The sequence below is a fragment of the Poecilia reticulata genome, chromosome 14 (assembly GCF_904066995.2).
Source record: "Poecilia reticulata chromosome 14, P_reticulata-male-v2, whole genome shotgun sequence".
Classification (NCBI taxonomy): Eukaryota; Metazoa; Chordata; class Actinopteri; order Cyprinodontiformes; family Poeciliidae; genus Poecilia; species Poecilia reticulata.
The window spans coordinates 10,658,751-10,681,352 of NC_088843.1; the positions used below are offsets into that span (position 1 = coordinate 10,658,751).

The 22,602-nt window shown below is 39.5% G+C and overlaps 1 protein-coding gene across 5 annotated transcripts in view; it reads right to left on the bottom strand.

Moving 5' to 3' along the window:
• Positions 1-596: 596 nt before the first annotated feature.
• sipa1 (signal-induced proliferation-associated 1) overlaps positions 597-22,602 on the bottom strand; it is a 53,029-nt gene continuing 31,023 nt past the window's right edge. For 4 of the 5 annotated variants that reach the window (XM_081615159.1, XM_008427709.3, XM_081615160.1 and 1 more), the window contains 10 exons: positions 20,991-21,148; positions 18,932-19,541; positions 17,875-18,149; positions 16,912-17,298; positions 15,712-15,838; positions 15,489-15,621; positions 13,164-13,262; positions 11,015-11,087; positions 10,296-10,374; positions 597-5,828 (listed from right to left, as the gene is read on the bottom strand). In XM_081615159.1, coding sequence (XP_081471285.1) covers positions 5,685-5,828; positions 10,296-10,374; positions 11,015-11,087; positions 13,164-13,262; positions 15,489-15,621; positions 15,712-15,838; positions 16,912-17,298; positions 17,875-18,149; positions 18,932-19,541; positions 20,991-21,148 — 2,085 coding nt within the window. In that variant the 3' untranslated portion in view covers positions 597-5,684. Of the gene's footprint in view, positions 5,829-6,113; positions 6,406-10,295; positions 10,375-11,014; positions 11,088-13,163; positions 13,263-15,488; positions 15,622-15,711; positions 15,839-16,911; positions 17,299-17,874; positions 18,150-18,931; positions 19,542-20,990; positions 21,149-22,602 lie in introns of those variants that run through there. The other variant, XM_081615162.1, reaches the window with a different exon arrangement.

Genomic DNA, 22,602 nt, shown 5'->3' on the forward strand with positions numbered 1-22,602 from the left:
TGCTATAAATGTGAATCTACAAATAAGCAGGTTTATTTGCAAGTTACTACAAACTTTTGTGCCGACATATATTTTCTTCGAATCCAAAAACTAAAAAATGATTTTTATAACTACAATGATCGATGTTATTTAACCATTACAATGGAAAACTCTTCACATTTTTGCTTAAAATCTTAAACTTCCTCGTATCGTGTTACTTTTACTCAAGATCGTCATATCAGCCATGCATGAGTATTTTCTAAATTTATCTAACAATGTTAGTAAAATGCAGCGTTACCCCATTTGATGTGTGGTTATGTATCTCGTGTTTCTTCCAGTGCGTCAACTTACTTTTATGTTCTATTCTTTTCAGCAAATCGGATTTAGCCGTGACCTTTGACACCAATCATCTTGTTGCTTTCAGAAGCTAAGTCCGACTTCCCTCTCTCTCTCTCTCTCTCTCTCTTTCTCTGTTGCTGCTTTCGTTTCTGTTTTACCTTCACCGGCTGCAGACGTAACGTCCAGATAAATTCATTCAACTCCTCTCAAAACTCGTAAAAAAAACAAAACAACAAACAAACAAACTCCAATCTCAGAAACGATATGAAATCAGTGAGTAGCTGTTTAAACTTGTGTTTTAATTATTCTCTGCTTCATGAAAAGTAAACAGAGCCACAGGGTGAACAGATGAAAACTAAAGATTCACTTAAATTACATAAACAGTACATCTTAGGTTCTGGAGATCTATAGCCACCTGTAATTAGATGCTTTTATTTCATTTTTTTTAAAACTCCAAACCTGCTAGATTTTTCCCCCCCCCAACTAATCTAAGAACGACAAACATCCTCCACAATCACTCCATCATATCTCAAAGTCAGCTAAACAAATGTCTTAGTATAATCTGCTTTGGGGGTATTTGTCAAGCATCTGTATAGACTTTACATGTAACTAGGTTTAACCTGCTGCACTTCCAACTTAGGTCAAGAAAGTGCATGTGATGCCCAAATCCTTCACTTTTTCCTCCTAGTTTTATTCATTTTTATTGTTTTATTTCCATAAACAACTCATACAGGAACATTTAAATACCTTGTGAGGAAGCACAACCCATTCATTTCCACTCAACCATCATTTTCAGGACCGTTTCCTTTTAAATTTACTTTTTCTTAAAAAAAAAAAAGAAAAGTATTTTATTTTTTTTAAACAATCTGAACTTCAAACGTGGCACCCGATGACTTTTCATCACACCAAATGAAAAGCCAGATGTTGTGATGGTCCTGGAAATGTTCATTTGCCAAAAAATAAAAATAAAAATCTGCTTTAAATTATATAAAAAATATTATAATAATATAAAACCAGTAAGTGCAACCAAATGTAAAAGGATAAAGCAACAACAAAACAAAGGTAGGCACAAAGTCAAGAGTAAGCTTTCACATTATGCCAGTATGACCAGTTAGACCAGTTCCATTAAGGAAGAGAGAATCCATTCATTAAGGCATACCCGATGACCATATTCAAGTTGTTAAATAATTCAATCCCAGAATAATATTATCACTTATAATTACATTATGTCTCAGCAATTATCACTTCATTTTACATCATAGCAATTTGTTGTCTAGAAAAGTAAAGCAAAGTTTATAACTCACGTTTTCTCCACCATAGTTCACATTTCTTATTTTTTTCCTTTTTTTTTTTTTTTTTACACCTTCAATCCAGTTTGAACAGCTACAAGAAAGTCCACATTTGCATTATTAATACGTTACATTTTTTTAATACATACACACATACAGCAGGGGAGGCTTGGAAGTCGCTTGGCACGTTGTCATGCTCGACCAGAGTCTCCTACAATCTAAATAAATATACAAGACACAGTAAAACAGGTCTTTCCCCTCGTACGCCACTCCCTTTAAATAACGGAGCCTCCGATTAGCGCCAATCGTCCTGCAAAAAGGAGAGCATGCTCAGTGCACCGACGTTTAGCTTCCTAACTCACTCCTCGTATGCTGGTACCAGTTATTCACAGTGACTCTAAAAGAAAATTACAGGAAGTTTGTACAAGAAATAAAAAAAAGAAACAGCAGTCTTGAGTGATGTTTTGCATCGCTTTTTTTTTATGTGTGTGTGTGTGTGTGTGTGTTTGTGAGAGTTCAGTTTATCAGTTTGTGGGTCGGTTGTTTGTTGGCAGTCCAACTCTGAACACACCGACTCCATCAGCAGTGGAGATGCATTAATGAGGGAAGGTGAGCATCAGGGCTGGAGTTCAGATCTTATGCACCTTCTTATGTTGACCAAGATATAATCTTATAATTTTAGGCTAGGCTGAATGGAGTTCGGTGTGTGGCATGTCCAGTGTTACACTAACAGAAGCAAAGGTGCAGGAATGACACGTAAGCACACAAGCGTACATTTAGGTTAGAGATGCACCGACTGGATAACTATGGTCAACTTCCAGTTTCTCTTTAAAAACTATCGTATGAGAATATATACGAAAAAGGACTCCTCAAAATAGCTACCTTTAGATTTCCTGCTGTGAGTGGAGAATGCCGGTCAGTTGGGCATTTCGTACCTTTAGGATATTGGTTGCTTTAAAGTCGACTGTTTTGTGAACAAAATGGCTCCTGAACAACAGAAGGGTATTTATTACCGCTTTGACAACCAATGACTTAAAGTCAAATTTTAAAGTCAAACTATATCAACCAGAAGGAATTAGGGAACAGAATTAAACCACACTAATCTTCACTATTGTAGAAAATACAAAGCAACAAAAACCCGCCAACCAAAATGGAGGAAATGTTTGAGTGAAGGTACGTAGTGGGGGGTCAAACTCAGAAACGTTAGCGTGACAAAACGTTGAGAAAATTATGGTTTTGCGTCGTCAAACTTTTCTGCTTTGAGTCGTCATTAATAATCAAAAGTAGAAAAAAGATCCCAGTGCGTGTGTGTGTGTGTGTGAGAGAGAAGCCATTTAACATTAACAATCATAAATTAACAATTAGCATTTAGAAGCAGCGTTCAGCTTCAATGCACCACAAATCTGGAACAAACGTCCAGAAAACTGCGAAGCAGCTGGAACCCTGAGCTCCTTTAAATCAAGGCTAAAACCCTGCATGTTTAGAGTTGCTTTTGAACCACAATAAATTGAACATTGACCAACCAATGTATATTGATATTTTTAATCATTTTAAAATGTAACATCTATCTGGTTTCTCATTTGTTGAATTTTAATTGCGTTTTTACGATGTAAAGCACTTTGAGCTGCCTTGTTGCTGAAATATACAAATAAACTTGATTGATTAGTTGATTAGCTGGGTTAGCATGGCTAGCATTACTAAAATCAGTCTCTTCTGGGAGCTGTCCTCCTGTCTGCCACTTTGAAACAGCCGAAAATTAGTGTTGATGTTTAAAAATGTCTTTAATTTTATGACGATGAACATAAATGCGAACAGCAGCCTCTATGCATTCCCTATAGCGGTGATTCTCAAACGTTTTAGAATAAAAACAGCAATTACTGTTACAGATAGTAGACATTACTAAGTTTTTCCACACAAAATGACGTTTTAAAATAGTGCAGCAGCAATTGTACTTTTCAGTTTGATGTGTTGTCATAAAAAAACAACAAAGAAACATTTTCTTTCTCATCCAGAGCACAGACGTTGAAAAATCAGTTTGAAGCCAGACAGATTAACAAACAGGCCGTTAAATTAGAATTACAAGTCAGAAACTGAGGTGTCTCAACAGCTCCGGCCTCTGAAAACAAAATGGTCGCCTTAATTGCATATAAAATCCACCAGCAGCTGCAATAAAAATGACTTTATTTGCGCCTCTGATGACATGGATTTTCTTAAAACTGCATCACAACCTCCTCAAGTGAACACGTAGCGGCAAATTATATACGAACATGTTGTTGTTTATACTGCGTTGCCACAAGCAGTAACCGTGGTTACAACAAGCAAATCAAGCTGCTTTTTCAGCTTGAAACTTGTGGTTGTCTTTGATTACATTCCCAGCTCCGAGTTCTGACTTAAGAGGTGAAATAAACGCGGCATCAGCAGGTTTTAGTTTGAGAACCACAGCGCCGGGGAGAGCAGACACCAATTTGAAATCAGAAATTTCCGCTGGCAACATTTCCAAATCCAGCATGTTCCCTGACAGACAGGCTGAAAGCTCAAATTAATAAAACAAACAATAAAACTTCCGACTGATGTCGAGCTTTAGTCAGTTTAACATTTTATCAGCTTGAAACAACATTCCTCTTGTGAGTCGACCTTTCATAGCAAACGGCTCATTTTTGCGCCCAAAAAAGTCGAGTTTGAAAACAACCATAGTGGAGTGAAATGCAAGCACCAGATGTCACGTTTCCATTTTAAACAGCTTCCTGTACCTCTGCGGTTCCTCCGCCTACTTTCAAACGCCTCGTTGACACTGACAATAGTTAACTTTGATTATCATTCGGTCAGTGACAACTTCCACACTGAAGAGTGATGCTAGTGAGATCTGTTAGCCCTTAGCTGCATTCGTTGATTGGAAAAATGTTGCATTTCTGAGGTTTTAACAGGCTGGTCACCAGTCAAGTTTGGTAAATATCAAACTCATTTGATTGTGATCACAGTTTGGTGAATCGTTTTTTTTTTGGTGCATCTCTAATTAAGGACATTTCAATGCACTTCTGCCACTCTCCAGCTAAAGCAAACAATTACCCGAATAGTTACATCAGAAAACAAAACAAAAACAATGAAACACAAACAAAAATGTCTTTAAATACAGTTTTCTGCATTATTTCACCATCAGTCCAGGTTGCTCGTTCTCACACCTAAAGCTATTTTGCGGGCTGAAAAATAAGAGCTGCAGTTCAGGCCAGCAGGAGGCGATCTTCTACAGTTATGGCTGCTACAATAGTGAGGTTAGAAGATAAAACAGCTACAGGCAGTCATGGAAGGAAGCTGAAGCAGTTCGTTCCTGCCAGAGTCTGAGTTTTATGCTGCTTTTTTTTTTTTTCAATTCCCAAAAAAAAAAGAAAAACACCCCAGAAGAAACAAGCAGCTTGAATCTCTGTTTTCAGTCCCCTTATTTTCCAGCTTTGTTTCCTAAAAGCAGAATTGCCTAAATACAGTACGACTAAGAAGTGAAGATGGAGGATAATGTCCTTACGTAACAGACCTCCCTCAGTGAGCATCGTTACATGTTTCTAAGTAGAAGGCCGCCTGCAGTAATTCAAATATTCATGTGTGTTTTAATTTCAGGCCAACCTTCCTGTCAGTGCCAGGCAGAAAACACACTCAGACCCTGCGACTACATGTAGCTTCACTACTGTTCACATATATTACCGCTGATACTGCTTACTATGTTTTATACACTTTTGGTCATTTTGTCCATTAGACACCACAAAGCATGCTATGCAGTGTCTGTCTGTCTGTCTTAATTGAAACCTCTCCTGTAAGTGCTACTTAGCAGAGCTTGTCAAGTATTTGAAGCAAGAAAAACAATCATACACACACGCATACACACACACCCACACACCAAGAGAAGCACTCTACAGCAGCCTGTGAAGGTCAGTCTATACTTTTTTTTTTTTTTTGTCTCTTTTGCATACTTCCTCCCCAGCAGGCAGGACCACACTTGCCTGTGTGTTTACTTTTGCAGCTATCTATACACGATCAAAGAACGTTGTTGGGCATGGAGGCGCTCAGCGGGATTTGCATCATGGGGACCTAACAGGGCTTGTTGACGTTGCACAGCAGCTCAGTGACTTTGATGAGGCGGGCCACTGTGCTCTGCGACTCCTCCTGCAGCCGCTGGTTGTTCTGCCTGAGGCTCTGCACCTCGGCCTGCAGCACCGCCTTGTCCTCTTTCTCCTGAAAAACATCGGCACACAACAGAGAACAGAAGCTGTCGCTCAGATTGCTGTGGCAGGAACGAGAGGTGGGTGGCGACAGGTACAGTGATGGCTCGGAGGAAGCTCGCGGGCGTGTGCAAACAAGAGACGCGACAGTCAAGAGCAGAGACGCACAGCAGCAGCAGCGAGGAGGAATAAACTCGCAATCCCAAAGCGCCAATCAGCCGATCCGATCAGTTCTCTGACGGGAGAGATTTTGTTTTGATTCGAGATACCAGACGAAAACAACCAAGCTTTTGCTGACTTTTACTGTTGCATATTGTTTATTAAATCAGTTCTTTGTGGGCTGACGGTCAGATGAGCAAGCACCTTATCAGTCACAATGTGCACAGGGCTGCAACTAATGATTATTTTCATGATCGGACATTCTCATTGTTATTTTGCATTCACCAAACATCAAGACTGATTAGTAGCGGACGAGCAAAATCAAACATTTCCGGAGTCCCAGGTGATGTTTGGATTGATTCTGTTGTTGCAAAACAGGGAAAAGCAGCAAATAATCACATTAAGTTAATCATACAAACCTTGTGTGCCCACTGTGTAAAAGGTAAATAGAAACAGAACATCAGTTTAATATGTTATATAAATACGTAATGCTCTAAAATGTCAAAATTGAGACGTAAGATCATTTCAATTCATTTTTAACTTGATGCCAAACCTTTGAAATTAACAGGAAAAAAAAAAATCACATCCATTGAACTTCTTCACACATTACAGCCATAAATAACAGTTTATGTCCTTGTGGATTTTACGCAGTGTATAAAGAGAACAGGATTTCAAATGTTTATAAATAAAAGATCAGAAAAGTATGGTATGCATTTGTGAAAAGAAAGAAAAGAAGAAAGAAATCCCACATCATAATGCTGCTATTCCAACTGTAAAACATTTGAGCTGCATTTAGTCGTGTCTACAGTCTTCTACTCTTTAAGTCAAATAAATTTAGCCAGTTTTAGATTTTGAACCTAAATGTGTGAGCTTTGTGAAAGAGAAACTTACAGTAGTAAGTTGTGTTAACTTTTATTCTAAGAGTTGAATAAACTAGAGTTTCCGAGTTCGCACTTAAAAAAACTGAAAAACTATTTCCCAGAATGCTTAGTGGCATGTTTTTGTTTTTTCATCCTGAGATGAAAGTGTGTTACATTGATCTGACTGCTGTGTTGTTAAGGAACATGTTTATTTTAATGTCCTGTTCACAGTAAATGAACTGAATTCTGATGTTTTATAAAATTCATGAAAAGATCAGAAATTTTGTTGATGCAATTTGAAACAAGAATTTAAATTACTCTAACGTAGAATAAGTAGTTATTTTAACTTTATATTGTGAGTGAAAATAATAGACAAATGTGTGCTGTTTTTTTCTTGCACATTGTGAAATAATTATTTGATTTAAATGGCAGCTTTAAGATAAAAGTCACAATTCAAGATTAACTTAAAAAAAAAACGTTTAGACAACTCATCTCTTGTTAAATCAAATTCATGAACTTTAATTTCTGAGTTAAAACCAATTAAATTGAATTTGCAAGGCAGCAGATGGACTTTCATTTTCAAGTTAAACCAAATTCAAATGTTTTACAGTGCAGTGCACTCGTCTGGTTTTCCCTGAAAGGGAGACGGAAAACCAGACCTCTAACTGGTTTCTTCCAAAAAGGCCATAATAATGAAGCGCACAGCAGATCAAGTGAACAGAGTCAACCTACTACTGAGATCACACTATTTACGTTAAAAGTATTTCAGTAAAGATGATTTGTTTGTGTGAAATGCAATGGAAAAACTATTTTTTTTTCAATAGAATCACATGATTTTTAATTCCTTCCTAATCTCTACTTGTGCTCGTTCAATAAAGAGTCCTCCTGATGCTACGTCACTGAGCATGTTGGCCTTAAAATAAAACTTCATGCAGGACATGTCCTACGAGAAAAGTCCATCTTAAACTGGTGATACTTTTGCCAATGCAGCTGAGAATCCGATCCTTTAAAAAAAATCACGTCACGCCGCGGCTAATTACTCCTACAAGCTTTTACCAGATTGGCCAAGTCTTTTATCAGTGTCACGAAAATATGCAGTTGGCATCAGGTTTAAAATGAACTCACACAACTATATACTGTATCACAGTAAAAAAGAAAACGTAATTGTTCATATTTCATTTGCAGGAAGCCAAATATTACTGTAATTTTTTTTTAAAGTGAACTAAATCAGCAGTTCTCCAGGTTTTTTGAATCTCATTATAATTATTCTTTAGGCTTTTGCTGCTTTTTTCACACATTTTTTTTTAAAATTAGTCCTTTCACCTGCCCAAAACAACAGGCTGTGCAACGTGTCCCTACAAATGAGGCAAATAGACAAACGGAGGACAAGAAAGGAAGCGTCAGACATAAAAACAATTTTCAGCAGGAAGAAAATGCAGCAAAGACCCGACAAGTTTATAATTTACTGAAGACTTCAGCTGATAGCTCTTGCTTTGGTTTTAGTATTAGTCAGATTATGCCAGCTTTGTTAGTTTCCAAAGATTTAGCTTAAAAAATTGTGTAGCTTGTAGCAAAGTTTGTGTAATGTTTCTGCCTTAATGAGGTCAGACTTATGTGTCTGAATTATACCTAATTACACCTAACTTTGGGGATTTAAATAGTCAATACCTAAATTAATATGTAAGGTAAAATAAATTCAGAAGAGCAAAAGTTGAACAGAAAATATTCTCAAGGGTTGTGACGCCGTCTCATATCTAGCCATGTTGCGTTGAAGATTGTATTTCTCAAAGATTTAGGTAAGAGGAAATGAAGGGGATTTTTTAGGACATCAAGTCCTGATATGTATTTGAAATAATCGTATAATTTCCAATAGTGTATAATTGGAATAAAGGCTGTAAAAGTCACAAAGTTCTGCTGGGTCAGGACAGGGTATGTTACTTTTGCTGGATCGATGTTGGAATGAAAATGTAATGCTCTAAGAGTGTCCCTGGAGGTGAGATAAGTATTAGGTGAAAAATAAAACAGAAAGTAGGTCATGCTGTCAGGTTTACGTTCTCTTTCGAGCATCCAGCATCCTGAGGTAAGTAAATCTTCATCAGCAAAAACAGTGTGTTTGCATAGTTTTGTTAAATAATGGCATTATTGGGTTATTGCTGCTTTGTTTGAACTGTGATTGTTCAGATTAAATCAGATGAAATCTGAGAGTCGAATTTGTCGCCATGTACAAAACATTGAGGTAGCCTGGCCATGAGATTATTTATGCTGTGATGTTTCAAAATGCTTTGGGAGGTGATATTGGAGATATTTACCTGAACTGAATTTTACTGGTGATTGTTGGGGGAAAATTTGAAAAAAGACGTACTGCTCAAACATAATGAAAAAGGAATAATGGTCCATGAAAACATAATGAAATAACAGATGGCTCAGCACTTTTGTCACGTATTTTTTCCAAGAATTAAAACTTTTTCTTCATTTTAAATTGTAAAAAGTTGTTAACTGTTTATATCCAGTTTCTAAAATTACTTTTTACACAGCGTGCTCGTTCTCTCTTTCGGAAACAAGGTTGTAAATGAATCAATGATAGTCAAAATTATACATTAAACTTCTTTTAATGGTGTACGTGTTTGAGGAGCTTTTTCTGTCATTAGCATTGAGAGGTAAAGAGTCGGTTGATTTTTCAGAAAAATAGCCATTATTTCAGTAAATAGTGAAAATAGTCATAGTTGCAGTCCTCATCAAAGACTTCAAAATAGAATTGAATTGGGAGAAATACCATGCATCATACAGACAAAGACATACACAGAGACAGTATTGGCAAAAATACATTTTCAACACAAGGGCCACTTATGTTTGGATGACCAAGCAGCTCCATCTGCTGAGTAAGGCCATGTTGTTGTTTTTTTTTTTGTTGTTGTTGTTTTTTAATTTTTAATTTTTTTTAGTTTGAAAAGTGGACTTTGTGTTGAAATTGAGTTTTCTTTAAGGCAGCTGGATCTTATGTCCAAAAGAAGCCTTTGAGTTCATCTCATACAGTTTTCTGAGGCATCAACAAGAAAGATCAACAGAGCAGCACAGACTCATGTTTGGTGGAAATGTGCAGGAAAGAAAGTACTGAAAAAAAACAGCAGGACTTCTCATAAATACATGTAAAGTAGCAGAATACGGGGAAAATTACAAAAATCAGGAACGTTTCTGTACACAAAATAATAAATAAATAAACGTCTTTTTAAAGTGTTTTTTTGTTCTTTTTATAATTTAATACATCTCTACAGCGAGTCAGCAGGGGACCTGAAGTGGCTCGTCGACGGCAGGATTTCTAACGGCTGCATCAGCAAACAGAAATCTTCTCGCTCAAGCGACAGAAGCTGAGCAAAGGAAACGCGTTTCTCCTCCCTGCTGACTCTTTTAGTGGAGCTACAAAATACTGTCACAGAGAATAACATTCATAGAAGTCAAAGCACCTTTTGCAGGTCGTCTTGCAGCTTCTTCAGCATGGCCTCCAGCTGCGACACCTTCTCCTCCAGGTGGCCCGGAGAGTCGCTGCAGCAAAAACAGGCGAAGAGCAAACAGCTGAAGGGATTTAGCTTCCCAGCCCACGAAACCCATTAATGAAGGAAGAGAAACTTCCTGTCAGCCGCTACAAGAAACAAAGGCAAGGAGACTTCTTAATTTGTTTGATTGGTGCTGCGGTCTGTGCGAAGCTGAGGACTTAGCTCCTTTTACCTCTAATGAAAACAGGAACATTTCGGAGGTCAATTTTCATTAATCACCGACGTCTGACCAGGAAAGCCAGTGTGAGTGAGTGATTGCTCTCGTCCTGAGCTGCGTTTCTGCAAGACTGCAGTCATAAATAATGACTGCGCCCTTCGGAGGAGCAGAATAACAGCACGGTTGTGTTGCTGGGGGACTCAGGTTCACCACGTTTAAAGCTGGCGTACGTAACTTTTACATAAAGTTCATAATCATGCAGACGTGATGCCTGTTCTTCTTCAAGAGGAGAATTTTGTTGGAAAAGTCTGATTCAATCTGCTGTCCTCTGCAGCACAAACAGGAACAAACTGTCCTGTAGATGTAGACACACGAGTCTTAAAGCTAAAAGTAAATTAAGAGGTCTTAGGCTGTTGAGAAAATACAGACATGCTGAAGTCCTTCACTCTGTGTGTGTTTTGTCGTGACCCACCTGTCCTTTGAGTCTTTGAGTTTGCCGTCTGTCTGATCAGCTCCACCTTGAGAGGAATCCCCGGCTTTGCGGTCTGAGAAAAACAACATTAAGGACATTATCATCTCATTGACAACGTGGAAAAGGCAAGGCAGGGGAGTTTTATTTACATGGCACATTTTCAGTAACAAGGCATTTCAAAGTGCTTTGACATGAGTTAGAGGAAATGCAAACAAACAAAATAACAAAAGAAAAGCAAAAGAAAATCAAAAAGTACTCCACAATGTGTTGATCTGAGGTAACGAGTAGTTTCTCTAGATATCTAAGTTTGTTCTAATTGTTACACGTTAATTTATAATCACACAGGATTTTATGTAAAAGATCCAAAATGTGTGCATCACATTTTTAAAAAACAAAAAAATCAGAAAATGTGATGTGGATTTGTATTCAGCCCCTTGTTCCGAAACCCCCAAGTAAAATCTTGTACGACCTACTTTCGTCACAAGTGACCTTACTGCTAAATAAAATCCAGTCTGTGTGTAATTTAATTTTTGAATAAATGGAAATGTTCTGTGAAGGACTGTGGGGTTTGCTGGAGAACATGGCTGAACAAACTGCGTCAAGATGAAACTCAGCAAACAGGTCAAGGAGGAAAACACGGAGAACATCAATGCAGGATTAGGTTATGAAAAAATACTCCTAGCTTTTAACATCTCACAGAGCTCTGATCAATCCTTTATCTGAAAATGGGACGAGTATGAAAATCCATGAAGACGTATGTGCCTATACCTAAAGTGAAAGGCTGGACATAGACAGGATTCACCAGAAAAGAAGCAAAGAAACTCGGAAGGAGCTGCAAAAACTCACAGCCCAGGTCGGAAAAATCGATCAACAACTATTAGGCAAGCACTTTATAAATTTGGCCTTTATTAAAGAGTAGCAGTAAAAACGCCATCACTGAAACTGCACTGCAGCATAAGCTGCTCTGTTTGCACTTTGCTAACATTAATGCAGCGAACGCAGCAAACATATGGAGGAATTATGTTTGATTAGATGAGACCAAGTCTGAAGTCAATGGACAACCTGCAGAGCAGAAAACTGAACGTCACCCTGAAAACGTTATCATGTTTTGGACGCTTTTCAATCTGACTGAGCTGAAGGTTTTTGACAAAGAGCAATGAGAAGAAACAAACAAACAAAAGAAAACTTTTGGTGTTTTGAGTTGGTAAACATTCCCCCAAAAGTCTTGTGGTAATTGTCAATTTTACTGAAAGGGGCTGAATACACATGAACACCACATTTTTAAACCTTATACTAATATGCAGGGTGTTATAAGTCTGGCGGGCCACCAGGCTTTATTTGCTGCCCCACCAGGCGTAGCGTTGCTTATTTATTTAAGTTTTTTTTTTAAATGTTAGCATTTTTTTAAGACTTTCTAGTTGGTGTTCAGATATTAATTTTCTAATAACACATAATTATTAAGTGATATTTTCAAATTTCATGTCAACTTTAAAAAAATTTTAACTCAAAAAACACGGAGGGTCGCTGCATAAATGACTGCTCAAGCACCCAAAGCACCGGCCTTAACAAGTTTTCTGGGGGAAACCTTGAATATGGTTAGCAAAAATTTGAAAACAATTTTCCTTTCACCTTCCACTTAAGTGATACTTTATGATAGCCTCATCCATGTTCACATCATACAATGTTTAAATATGAAGAAATATGAAAAGCCTTACAAGGCGTAAATACTTCTTGCATATAGTTGCTTTTGTTTATGTGAAAGCATGCTGCATTCCCAGTTTAGTTCAGTAATAATGGAAGATATTCTGTTTCCCAGAGTTTCTGGATAACTGAAGCAGGATAATCTGAATCTAAATTGTCAGGTTCTCGCTTTGGACTTCTTTTTTTTTGGTTCACATCTTTTCCTAGTTATTAAAAACATTTGATTTCTAATCCAAAAAATGTTCTGATGATTAAAAAAAAAAAGCACCAAAGTGTTTTTGTTTTTTTTATTGCATAGCGTGTACTGTATGCCGACTGACCACAAGAGGGCAGCAATAATAAGTATACAGCACAGGAATGATGCTCTCTGTATTTATGGTGCATTTAACTTCAGGTATGCTCTTTCAAAAAACATAAAATATAAATTATGAACCGTGCATGACCTCACCTTCTTTGGACAAAGCCTCCAGGATGCTGCGGCAGGCTGTCGCCAGGTCAGCAATGGACTGCCACTCCTCATCTGTCGAATCTGTCGTCTCAGAGAGAACTACAAGAAAAACAAAAAGAAAATAAGAGGTGACGCTCTATCATCATGATATATGCAGCATGCTGTGTGGGGGATATATATAGGACAGAAATGGGACTGCAGATGTCGCATGCATCTGTGTTGCCTCTGGTCTTGCACTGGCAGAAATCGGCCGCTAGGAGGCGGTGTTGCTTTGATGCTGGACTGCAGCTTGAGGCCAGATATCCCAAATCCGGAGCAGGGTGTTTTTGAGGGCATGCCTATAAAAGGCTTGATGTAAATGATTACTGGAAACCAAAACCAAGAAGGCGGAAGAAGGCTTAACTTAATTCAGATTTCTTTCAATTATGTGAGTAAACATTAAAAAACTGTTTTGTGTTTTGCCCTAAAAGCCCTACAGTTGTTTCATTTCAGCTCTCAAGCACATCTTGAATTTTATAATTGAGCTTAAAGTGGTGTTGACGCATCTGAAAGTCCTGCAGGCTTCCTGTTAGCGGGCGTTCTGCGAAACAATGAGAGGAATCCGAGGAGGTGATGAGCAATTGTGCTCTCATGGCTGCTGAACGAGGATCTCAGCAGAGGCAGAGCAGATGGTTCAGGAAGAGGGGATCCTTGATTTGGGTGGGGAGCGGGCCCCGCCTGAAACTCCACCCCTCCCGCCACCCATATGTCCCCCCTTTTACTCCTGGCCGTGGCGGAGCGGGGCAGCAGAGCAGGGGTGATATTAGATTAGCGGCATAGCGGGCAGCGTGCGTGAAAGAGGAGGAACAAAGAGGACGCAGCGAGCACTGCAGGGGGGATAATGAAGAGAGGGATTTAAGGCAGGACGGGACTAAAAAAAGGAATTTAAGGGTCAAATCAGGCAGAGATGATTTGCAAACATGTGTAATCGTTCCATTTTGGCATCATCTGAGCTGCTGTGCCTGCTGCTGTGCTGTGATAAAGCTTCGTTTTGAACTTATAATCGGGTTCATAGTGTTTCTCAGCACATATTACTTTCTAAATTCACTCAAACTGGTCATCCATTTTGCTGAAAACCCCCAAAATATACAGAATAAAGAGAAAGGTTTCCTTATATATTTGTTTTGGTTTTGCTTTTCTTGTCACACTTGAATGCTTCAGACCGTTAAGTAGATTTGATCAAACATAAATAATGTAAGTAAAGAGCAGGAAATTATTTTATTCATTAAGGGAAAATGGCTAACCAAACCAACCTGGTCCAAACTGAAACAGTAAAACTTCCTCGTTTTCAAATCATGAGTTCAGCTGAAAGCTTTGTTAAATTTGACCAGCAGCACAATTACTACCAGACCTAAAGAATGAAGAAAGCATTTAATAGAAATTATCTGACCACATGAAGTAGATTAACAGCAACAAAATAAAAATAATCTCAAGAACAGATGCTTAAAAAAGAGGTTACAGCAGAATGTTTAACACTTTGGGACTCCAGCAAACCCCAATGAGAGTCATAATCCTAAAAAGGAGAAACACTGAAACAGCAGTGAACCTTCAACTGGATCACAGACCAAAAATACTTCAAGACTGGGTCAACTCCTCATCCAGGAGGTCAAAAAACAACCCAAAACAGCATCTAAAGAACTGCAGCTCTCACCTGTGAGGTCACATGATTCAACAATAAGAAGGAGACTGGCCATAAATGGCGCGCATGTTACAGTTCCAAGATGAAAACTGCTGCTGCTCGGCTCGTCTCACATTTGCAAAAAAAAAAACAAAAAAACAAAACAAAACAAAAAAAAAAGCATCTTGATGAGCCCCAAAAGGTTTGGGAAAATATTCTGTGGTTGAATGAGGTTAAAACTGATCACCGTTTTTGGAAAGTGTTTGTTCCTTTACAGAGGCAGTGAAACATCGTGGTGGCGAGAAGGCATAAGGCTGTTTTTGTTTCTTCAGAATCAACTTGCCATCATTAATAGAAACATGAACTCTGCAGAAAAGCTTCACTGACTTATTTTGACCTTTAAACAATTTGCGTTACGCTGATCGGAAGTAATACAATCAAATCCTCCTTTGAATTGCTCAAAAAACGTCAATAAAGGTGTTGGAGTGGCCTAGTCAAAGTCAGAACTTGAGTCCTTAAACTTTAATATGGCGGCACTAAAACAATCCTGCAGGTTTGTTGATTTGAAACATTTATGTTTGACTATAAAAAACAAACAAACACTGCACTGTATTGAACGACCTTCATGAAGTTTTTAGATTATTTCTCAGAAATAAGAAAGCCCTTACTCTTGGTGATGGAGTTATGCAGACTGAGGGCTCGTGAGTTTCTTTCCGCTCGGTCTACACTCGATAGCCGGGAAGATGACAGGGACGAGTCACTCGCTGAAGCTTTGTCCTCGCCAAAGTTAGTGGCCATGAACTAAATCAAGAAGCAGACAGAGGTCAAAGTTTACATCAAACGTGTTGCATATGCGTCAGGGGAAAACGCAGCTCAGGTGTTGTGGTCGACCTGCTCGTCTTCTGGGGGGACTTTGGGCTTAACGGCCAGGATCAGGTCAGGCGTGGCGTCCATCAGCTCCCCGACGTTCTCGTAGATGTGACGTTTCTCCTTCATCGTCACGTTGTCGTACACGTGTCTGTCCATCAGGCAGAAATGTGGCAGGAGAATACACAAAAGCAAATCTTTTGATCCAATCCAGTGGTTAAAACCAAACCTAATCTCCAGGAGAGCTTAGGTTGTCAAGGATCAAAAATAGCATGCGATAAGTCTGGTCAAATCATTTTGGTTGTGCTTTAAAAGGGTGATAAAAATCTAACTCAATATGAGGAGAATCCAAAATGATCTGCGTGAGTGTTTCCTTTTTGCTGAGCTTCCTCCCCAGCAGCTGACAAGTGCGATTAAAGTAATTAAACAGGCTGACACAGATTCTTTGATACTGAAGAGGATGAGAATTAGACCAGAGTGCAGACGACGTAGATAAGTGCTTCAGTGAAAACAAAGGTGCTGCTGCGCTATCATCGCATTTCACAATACGGCTCCGTATTTTAAAATATCTGCAGCTCATCTAAGCAAACTGCAGGTCCTTAGATGCTTAAATTTGATCTGTTTAATTCGTGGAAAGACCAGTTTTCTGTTTGGGATCATCAAGGTTTCCCCCAGAAAAGTTGCTAAGCCTGGTGGTCGGGGCGCTCAGCAGTCGTTCATCCAGCGGCACATCGTGTTTTTGAGTTAAATTTTTTTTTTAAGTTGACAGGAAATTGGAATATATCACTTGATAATCATGTGTTATTAAAAGATTGGAAGATTAATAGCTGAACGCTAACTATAAAGTCTTAGCGTTTAAAAAAAAACTTAAATAAATAAGCAATGCTTAGCCTGGTGGCCCGCCAGCCTAATAATGCACTGGGGAAAACCCAGTGGTCCTCATGTGTCCAAGTTTCAATTATCTAACCTTTGTTCAAGCTGAAGAATTAAAGTTTTTGTTTATAGGAAAAAAATGACTTGATTACGTTTTAAGCTAAGTAATGATTCAGCAAATGATTGTGTAATGTACCTTGAATTTTTTGTATTTCAGAACAGTAAAAAAATATTTCCTGTTTTACGAAACAAACATGAATCTAGATCCAAGTTCAATTAAATCATAATAAGCAGCTAAATGAGGCAAACAAATGTATCAGATGTGTTTTTCTTAGTTTTAGTGAAGCTTACTCATCACAGGTGTCTGTGTAGGACAGCTGCTTCTCCAGAGAAACGCTGCGGGTGAGCTGAGAGATGCTGATCTCTTCGCTCTGATTGGCTGGCTGGTCCTGCAGAGACGTAGCCCTCAGCAAAGGTAAGGCGGGCGGTGCGAGGAGCGGGCAGGGATTCTCCTCGTTTTGCCCCCCGCCGCCGTCCATCTTCAGCTCATCCTCGGCGAGCTGATCTTCCTCCTCCTCGTCGACCCTGTCCGCCTTCAGCTGCTCCTCCTCCACCTTCTGCTCCTGCTCCTCCCTCTCGTCTTCCCTCTCATCCACCACCCAGGCCACTCCCGACTTGTCCTCGCCGGACTTGCACTCCGCATCCTTGATGGCTTTCTGATAGAGCTCAGAGAAACTTCTGCAAAGCAATAACAGACTGCGTGAGAACAAAACCCCCGAGCTTTATTGCATTATGACTTACAAATTGAACAAAACGAAGGCAAAAGCAGAGCATTTCCTGTGAGGCGCCTCTTTCTGCCACATAATTGTGATAATTTATGTTTTGTGCCTCAGAAGGAGTAATGCAGGGTTGAATATGATAAATCTCTCCTGCCAGCTTTGTGACGTTACTTGGCGCAGTAAGCAGTAGAGATGTCTGGCTTGATCATGTCTTACTTTATCCCAACAACTCTGTTCACAGCTGTTTCTGCCGTCGCTCCGCTGTCAGTTAAGCAGAAACGTCCTGGTTGCAGTCGGCCAGGCCGTGTCAGTGTGATTAAACATCATTAAAAAGGATTTACTGGTTGCTGGCCAACTGACTACAGACTGTCATTAGCAGCAGAGAGAGCTGTGACCTATCCCTGACTCTTGTCTTTTTCTGGACCATCTTGTCCCACTAACTCCCTCCAACTCATCTGCTGCCTTGACCCCTGCAGTGTGGCCGCCTCTCGGGTTCACAGTCTGTCTCTGACGGGTAGAAAGACTTCTGTCCAACCTGCGAGGTTTGCCGTTCTCATCCGGTGGGATGACGGTGATGTGGATCTTGTGTGCCGTGCGGAGAAGCCTGCTCCTCTCCTCGGGGCTCAAGTGGACCAGGGAATGTCCACACAGCCTCACCACGCGAGCCCACAGCTGCAGGCCTCCGCTCTCGGCGTAGCAGAACCTCTGCAGGTCCGTCACGAAGCCCTCCTCGTTCATGAGGAAGCCGGGCTGCCCCACTCCGTCGCGCAGCGGGGTGACCTCCAGCGCCTCACAGCCCCGCGTCACCAGCTGTAGAACAGCAGGACACGTGAATCAAAAACAGAGTAAAAAAATGAAGTGACATTTTTTACACTATCATAATGTAAAAAATGCACTATAAAGTTTAATGTTCCCATTTTGTCATATTGTAGCCAGAAATACTGCAGAAAGCTACAGTTCATATAGAAACAAAACAACATCAGTCATGCTTCCTGGAACATGACTGATGTGTTATGTTAATTTAAATTTTTTGCACAAAATCATTCTCATATAGTTAGATTTTAGGTTTTAGCTCCTTTCAGGACAAGCCGGGCCTTTTGTCACTTTAAATCCAAATAAGCAGCTGATGGCCAGTTCAATGTTTACACTCTCATGTGAAAATGTCTGGAAACGGATGCGCAATTATGCAACTGTACATCTTTGAAAAGCAAAAGTGGAGTCTACTGCACAATCAATAAGAATGTAGTAAATGGTTTCTGGACAGCAAGTCAACAACAAAACACTTATCTTTTCGAGCAGCCATTGTACAACAGTAAAACCAACTGAGCAAACATGCTGGAGCTACGTAGGGGTTGCTAGGTAACAGCGTAGTGTGACTCAACGATTGGAAGGATTTTGAAACGACTCATTTTTCAGACACCAAAAAACATTAACTTCTTGCCAAAAAATATCTGGATATTTTTTTAAGAGCTTGGGCTATTCTTATAAACATTTGAGATCCAAATAGAAGTAGGAAAGACTCTAAAATGTGAAATTTGCATGATAAATCCCTCTTTAAATTGCAATGAATTCCTTATCGTAGCACCAAGTACCTCAAGCCTTTGCACCACTTCTTTTATGTCCTCTGTCTGACTCTCCAACATGCTGATCGATACGGACTCCCCGCGTTCATAGAAGATGTCCAAACACGGCCCCCCGTCCTTCGTTTCTGTCACCGCCTTCCATCCGATGACGTCTCGACAGGAGCAGTTGAACACCACCCTGCGGCTGCCCCTCTCGATGAGCACCACCGACTCCGCCGACACCCCGAGCAGACAGGGGAACTTCTGCTGCTCACCGGCCTCCGAGTCATCTCTGCAGCTGACCATCACCGCCCACACCAGCGCTCCGGCGCTGTGCAGCTCGGCGCCTTTCGCGCCCTTCATCTTGTCTTTCCGCTTGCTCCCCAAAGAGAGGAGGGGGAACTTGGTGGAGGAGTCGATGGGGGTAGTGGTCACGTAGTTCTCCGCCAGGTCCTTCAGGTATTCCTGCCGAGTGCGCGTGGCCATGGAGCGAAACTTCTCCGATTTCTCTGCGGCGTTCTCTGCGTTCACCACCTTCGCCAGGAGGAAGTCTCTGAAGGCAGGCGAGCGAGGGAACCGGGCGCCCCTGGGGAACAGGGGCCCAAACAACGGGATGTCTTTGGAGCGTGTCACAGCCACTCTGGAGAGAGAGAGAGAGAGAGAAACAAAAGAGTGTGAAATGTTCAGCAGAAACACTCAATCTATGTCCTGTTTGCAGTGTAGCTGTGTAATGCAGGCTGCAGCGGCGGAGGAGGAGTGTTTTCTCCTGAGGCGCCTCACACCTTCAGTGATGTGACTATTACACCAATAGTAACAGCCAACTTAACAGTGACTCCCAGCACGGTGACAAAAAGAGTGTAAATTCTCTCTTTTGCTCAAAATTCACAGTTTTTTGTGTATTATTGACACTTTTAACCAGATGTTTATAAAAAAAAGCATAAAAAGACACAACATTTGCTTTTTTCTGTCTGGCATTAAATTGACTAAACTATTCCAGTTTTAAGCTAGTTAAGATGTTATTTCTACTTGTAACATGTCAAAATACTGTGAGAGATTTTTGTTTTGTTTTTATACCAAAATCTTCTTCATACAGAGATTTGGTGCATTTATAAACTTTGATCTGGCTTTTGGAGTAATGGCTTCCAGCTGAGTGTCCATCCTGTGCATTTTGGCACAAGACTTGTTTCACTGTTGAAACAAGTCGGTCAGCCAGCCAATATTAGCTGATGTCTGTTTTCCATAATGTCACAAAAGGAAACGTTGTGTTGGGTTTTGCCGTAAAATTCATTGACAGGTGTGACTCCAATTAGTTCAAATGGTGCAAACGAATCGAAATCTCGCAAGTTTTTGATTTGGTAAAGATGACCGCTACACATTTAGAAAACTGTGTAATCTTAAAGAGTGTAAACGTCTATCTTTGAAGAAAGTAACAAAGATGCTAAAAATCTCTTCCATTCTTCTGTCAATGAAGAAATAAGAGTTCATTTTGGATAATCTACTGAAACTGAAGCACAACATGTAGCCAGTTCATCTCCCTGTCTTTAAAAAAAGTTAATCTATAATTATCTTATCTGAGTTGAAGTGTAAAAAGTCAGGATGCATCATGTGTCAGCGTTAAGATGTCTAATGGCCCATTTTTTAATAAATTGTATCAATCCGATAAGTAAAAATGGACCAATATTTACAGCCAGTAATTGCTGCCGCTTATGTTTCAAGAGTTTTGGTCATGTGAAAGTGATGTATTGAAGGATTATGGGGCTTTAATCTGAGGTACTGAATGGCAGCAATGTAGTCTGGTTTTTCTTTTAAGTCCTTAAAAGGGTAAGTAAATGTATAAGATAAATATAAAATTGGTAAATATCGGTTATCGGTCAAAACAGTGACAATATCGAATACAGTATATCATCAGCCTAACATGTCTATATCAGTGAATCCTTCCGTTAAAAGTATTAAAAAAGCGTATTCTGCCATTACTCTGCAATGAACTGGTTGTTTACATGTAATCGTTCCACAGGGTTGGATAACAGAAAGCCCTCTTTTGTTACATATCAGAGAATGACGGCAGGACCAGAACAGCAGGAAGAATCACCTGTAGTAGGCGTGGTCGGTGCCGGGCTCGTGAACCTGAATGATGATGAAGACATGCTGGAAATGTGAGCGGATGGACTTCGGAGTGAAGGGCAGAGCGCCTGGCTCCTGGAACACGATGGTCACAATGTCATTTCCGATGTGTCGCTTCCTCAGCAGCTGATGAGGCAAAAACCAGGACACAAAGAGTTAAACAAGGTCACCACACATCACTGGACAACCCTACTTTATTTTCCCAATCAGGCATGTTGACATGATGATGTTTGCTTGGTGCAACAACCTGCTGGGTTCCTTTCTCACGCTGAACAACACATCTTTAAGGGGATTTCTCCTTTTAGCTGCGGGACGGAGTCTCCTTAGCTGATTTATGCAACTTAGGCTGGGATGCAGTTCTCACAGTCTTCACAGATTTTGACTTTAAGTCCACACTGAGACTGATTTCAGCAGATTTTTGTTTTACAAGTGAAAGACTGTAGATGTTTTAATTGTTTTTTACTTCAATTTTTATATATTTAAGACATAAAACAAGTGCGAACACAAAAACATGACCTTTAATATCACAGCTCATACATGTAAAGGCTGAGGGTTTTTGATTTTGTGTTAAAATACAAAAAAAATAATGTCACTTAAAAAAGAAAAACTTATCCTCAAACTCTATTTAGATTGCATGTTTCTTTTCTATGTTCCTGTTCACAAATGTCTTAGATGTCAATATTATGTTAATGAAAATAAAACAACCACTTCCTTGTTATTGCATGTTTCGGGACCAAAACTTGCACCAACTCTCAATAAATGTTAATAAACTAAAAGCTTAAATCATTCAATTAATCCAAATATTACTTAAATTAGCAACTGTTTCAACATTTTTAAACAGTTCAGAGAGAGAGAGAGTTTGAGGCTATATATATATATATTTTTTTTTTTTTTCTCTTTTTGCTTCCCTATTTATAAAATATTCAGACAGCCTTAATCCGGTTTACGGGTTATTCTTTCAGCTGAGGAAGTGAATTTGTACTAAGTTTGTACTTTGACCTCGTAATTCACACACAGTTGACACAAGACGTTAATACTTTTGTACATCTGTTTTAATGATTGATTAAATAAAAAGTATCTTATCAAAAAGACATAATAAAATAATATTTGATGCTTTGAACATTAAGAAACTTAAAAAAAAACTTCAGTTTATTTCTAGATTAGGCTTACTTGCTAAAAACGGGGGATATGATCAATATGTGTTTTTTTTAACTTTTGAATACAAGTCTTCAGTCTGTGTGAGGATGACATTTCCAGTTCCTTTGTAAATGACAGGTTTAAACCACAGACTGCAGACATATCTGAACAGGAAGGAAGGACCGCTGAAAACGATGAAGGTGGAAGTGACGACTGGGGGTTTTGTCATGTTTGTTTCAGTGAACAGAGGATTTTTTCTGAAAGCAAAACAGTCTGAACAGAGAAGTGTAATGAAGGCTGCACACATACTAATGCAATGTTGCAAACACAAAAAGGAGAAGCATGTGAGAGCAGTTCTGTGAAACATGAAAGACTGGCAGGAAAAAATTATGCTGCAGCATGAAAAGGAGGAAGAAAAATACACGTGTGCATCTCCATAAATT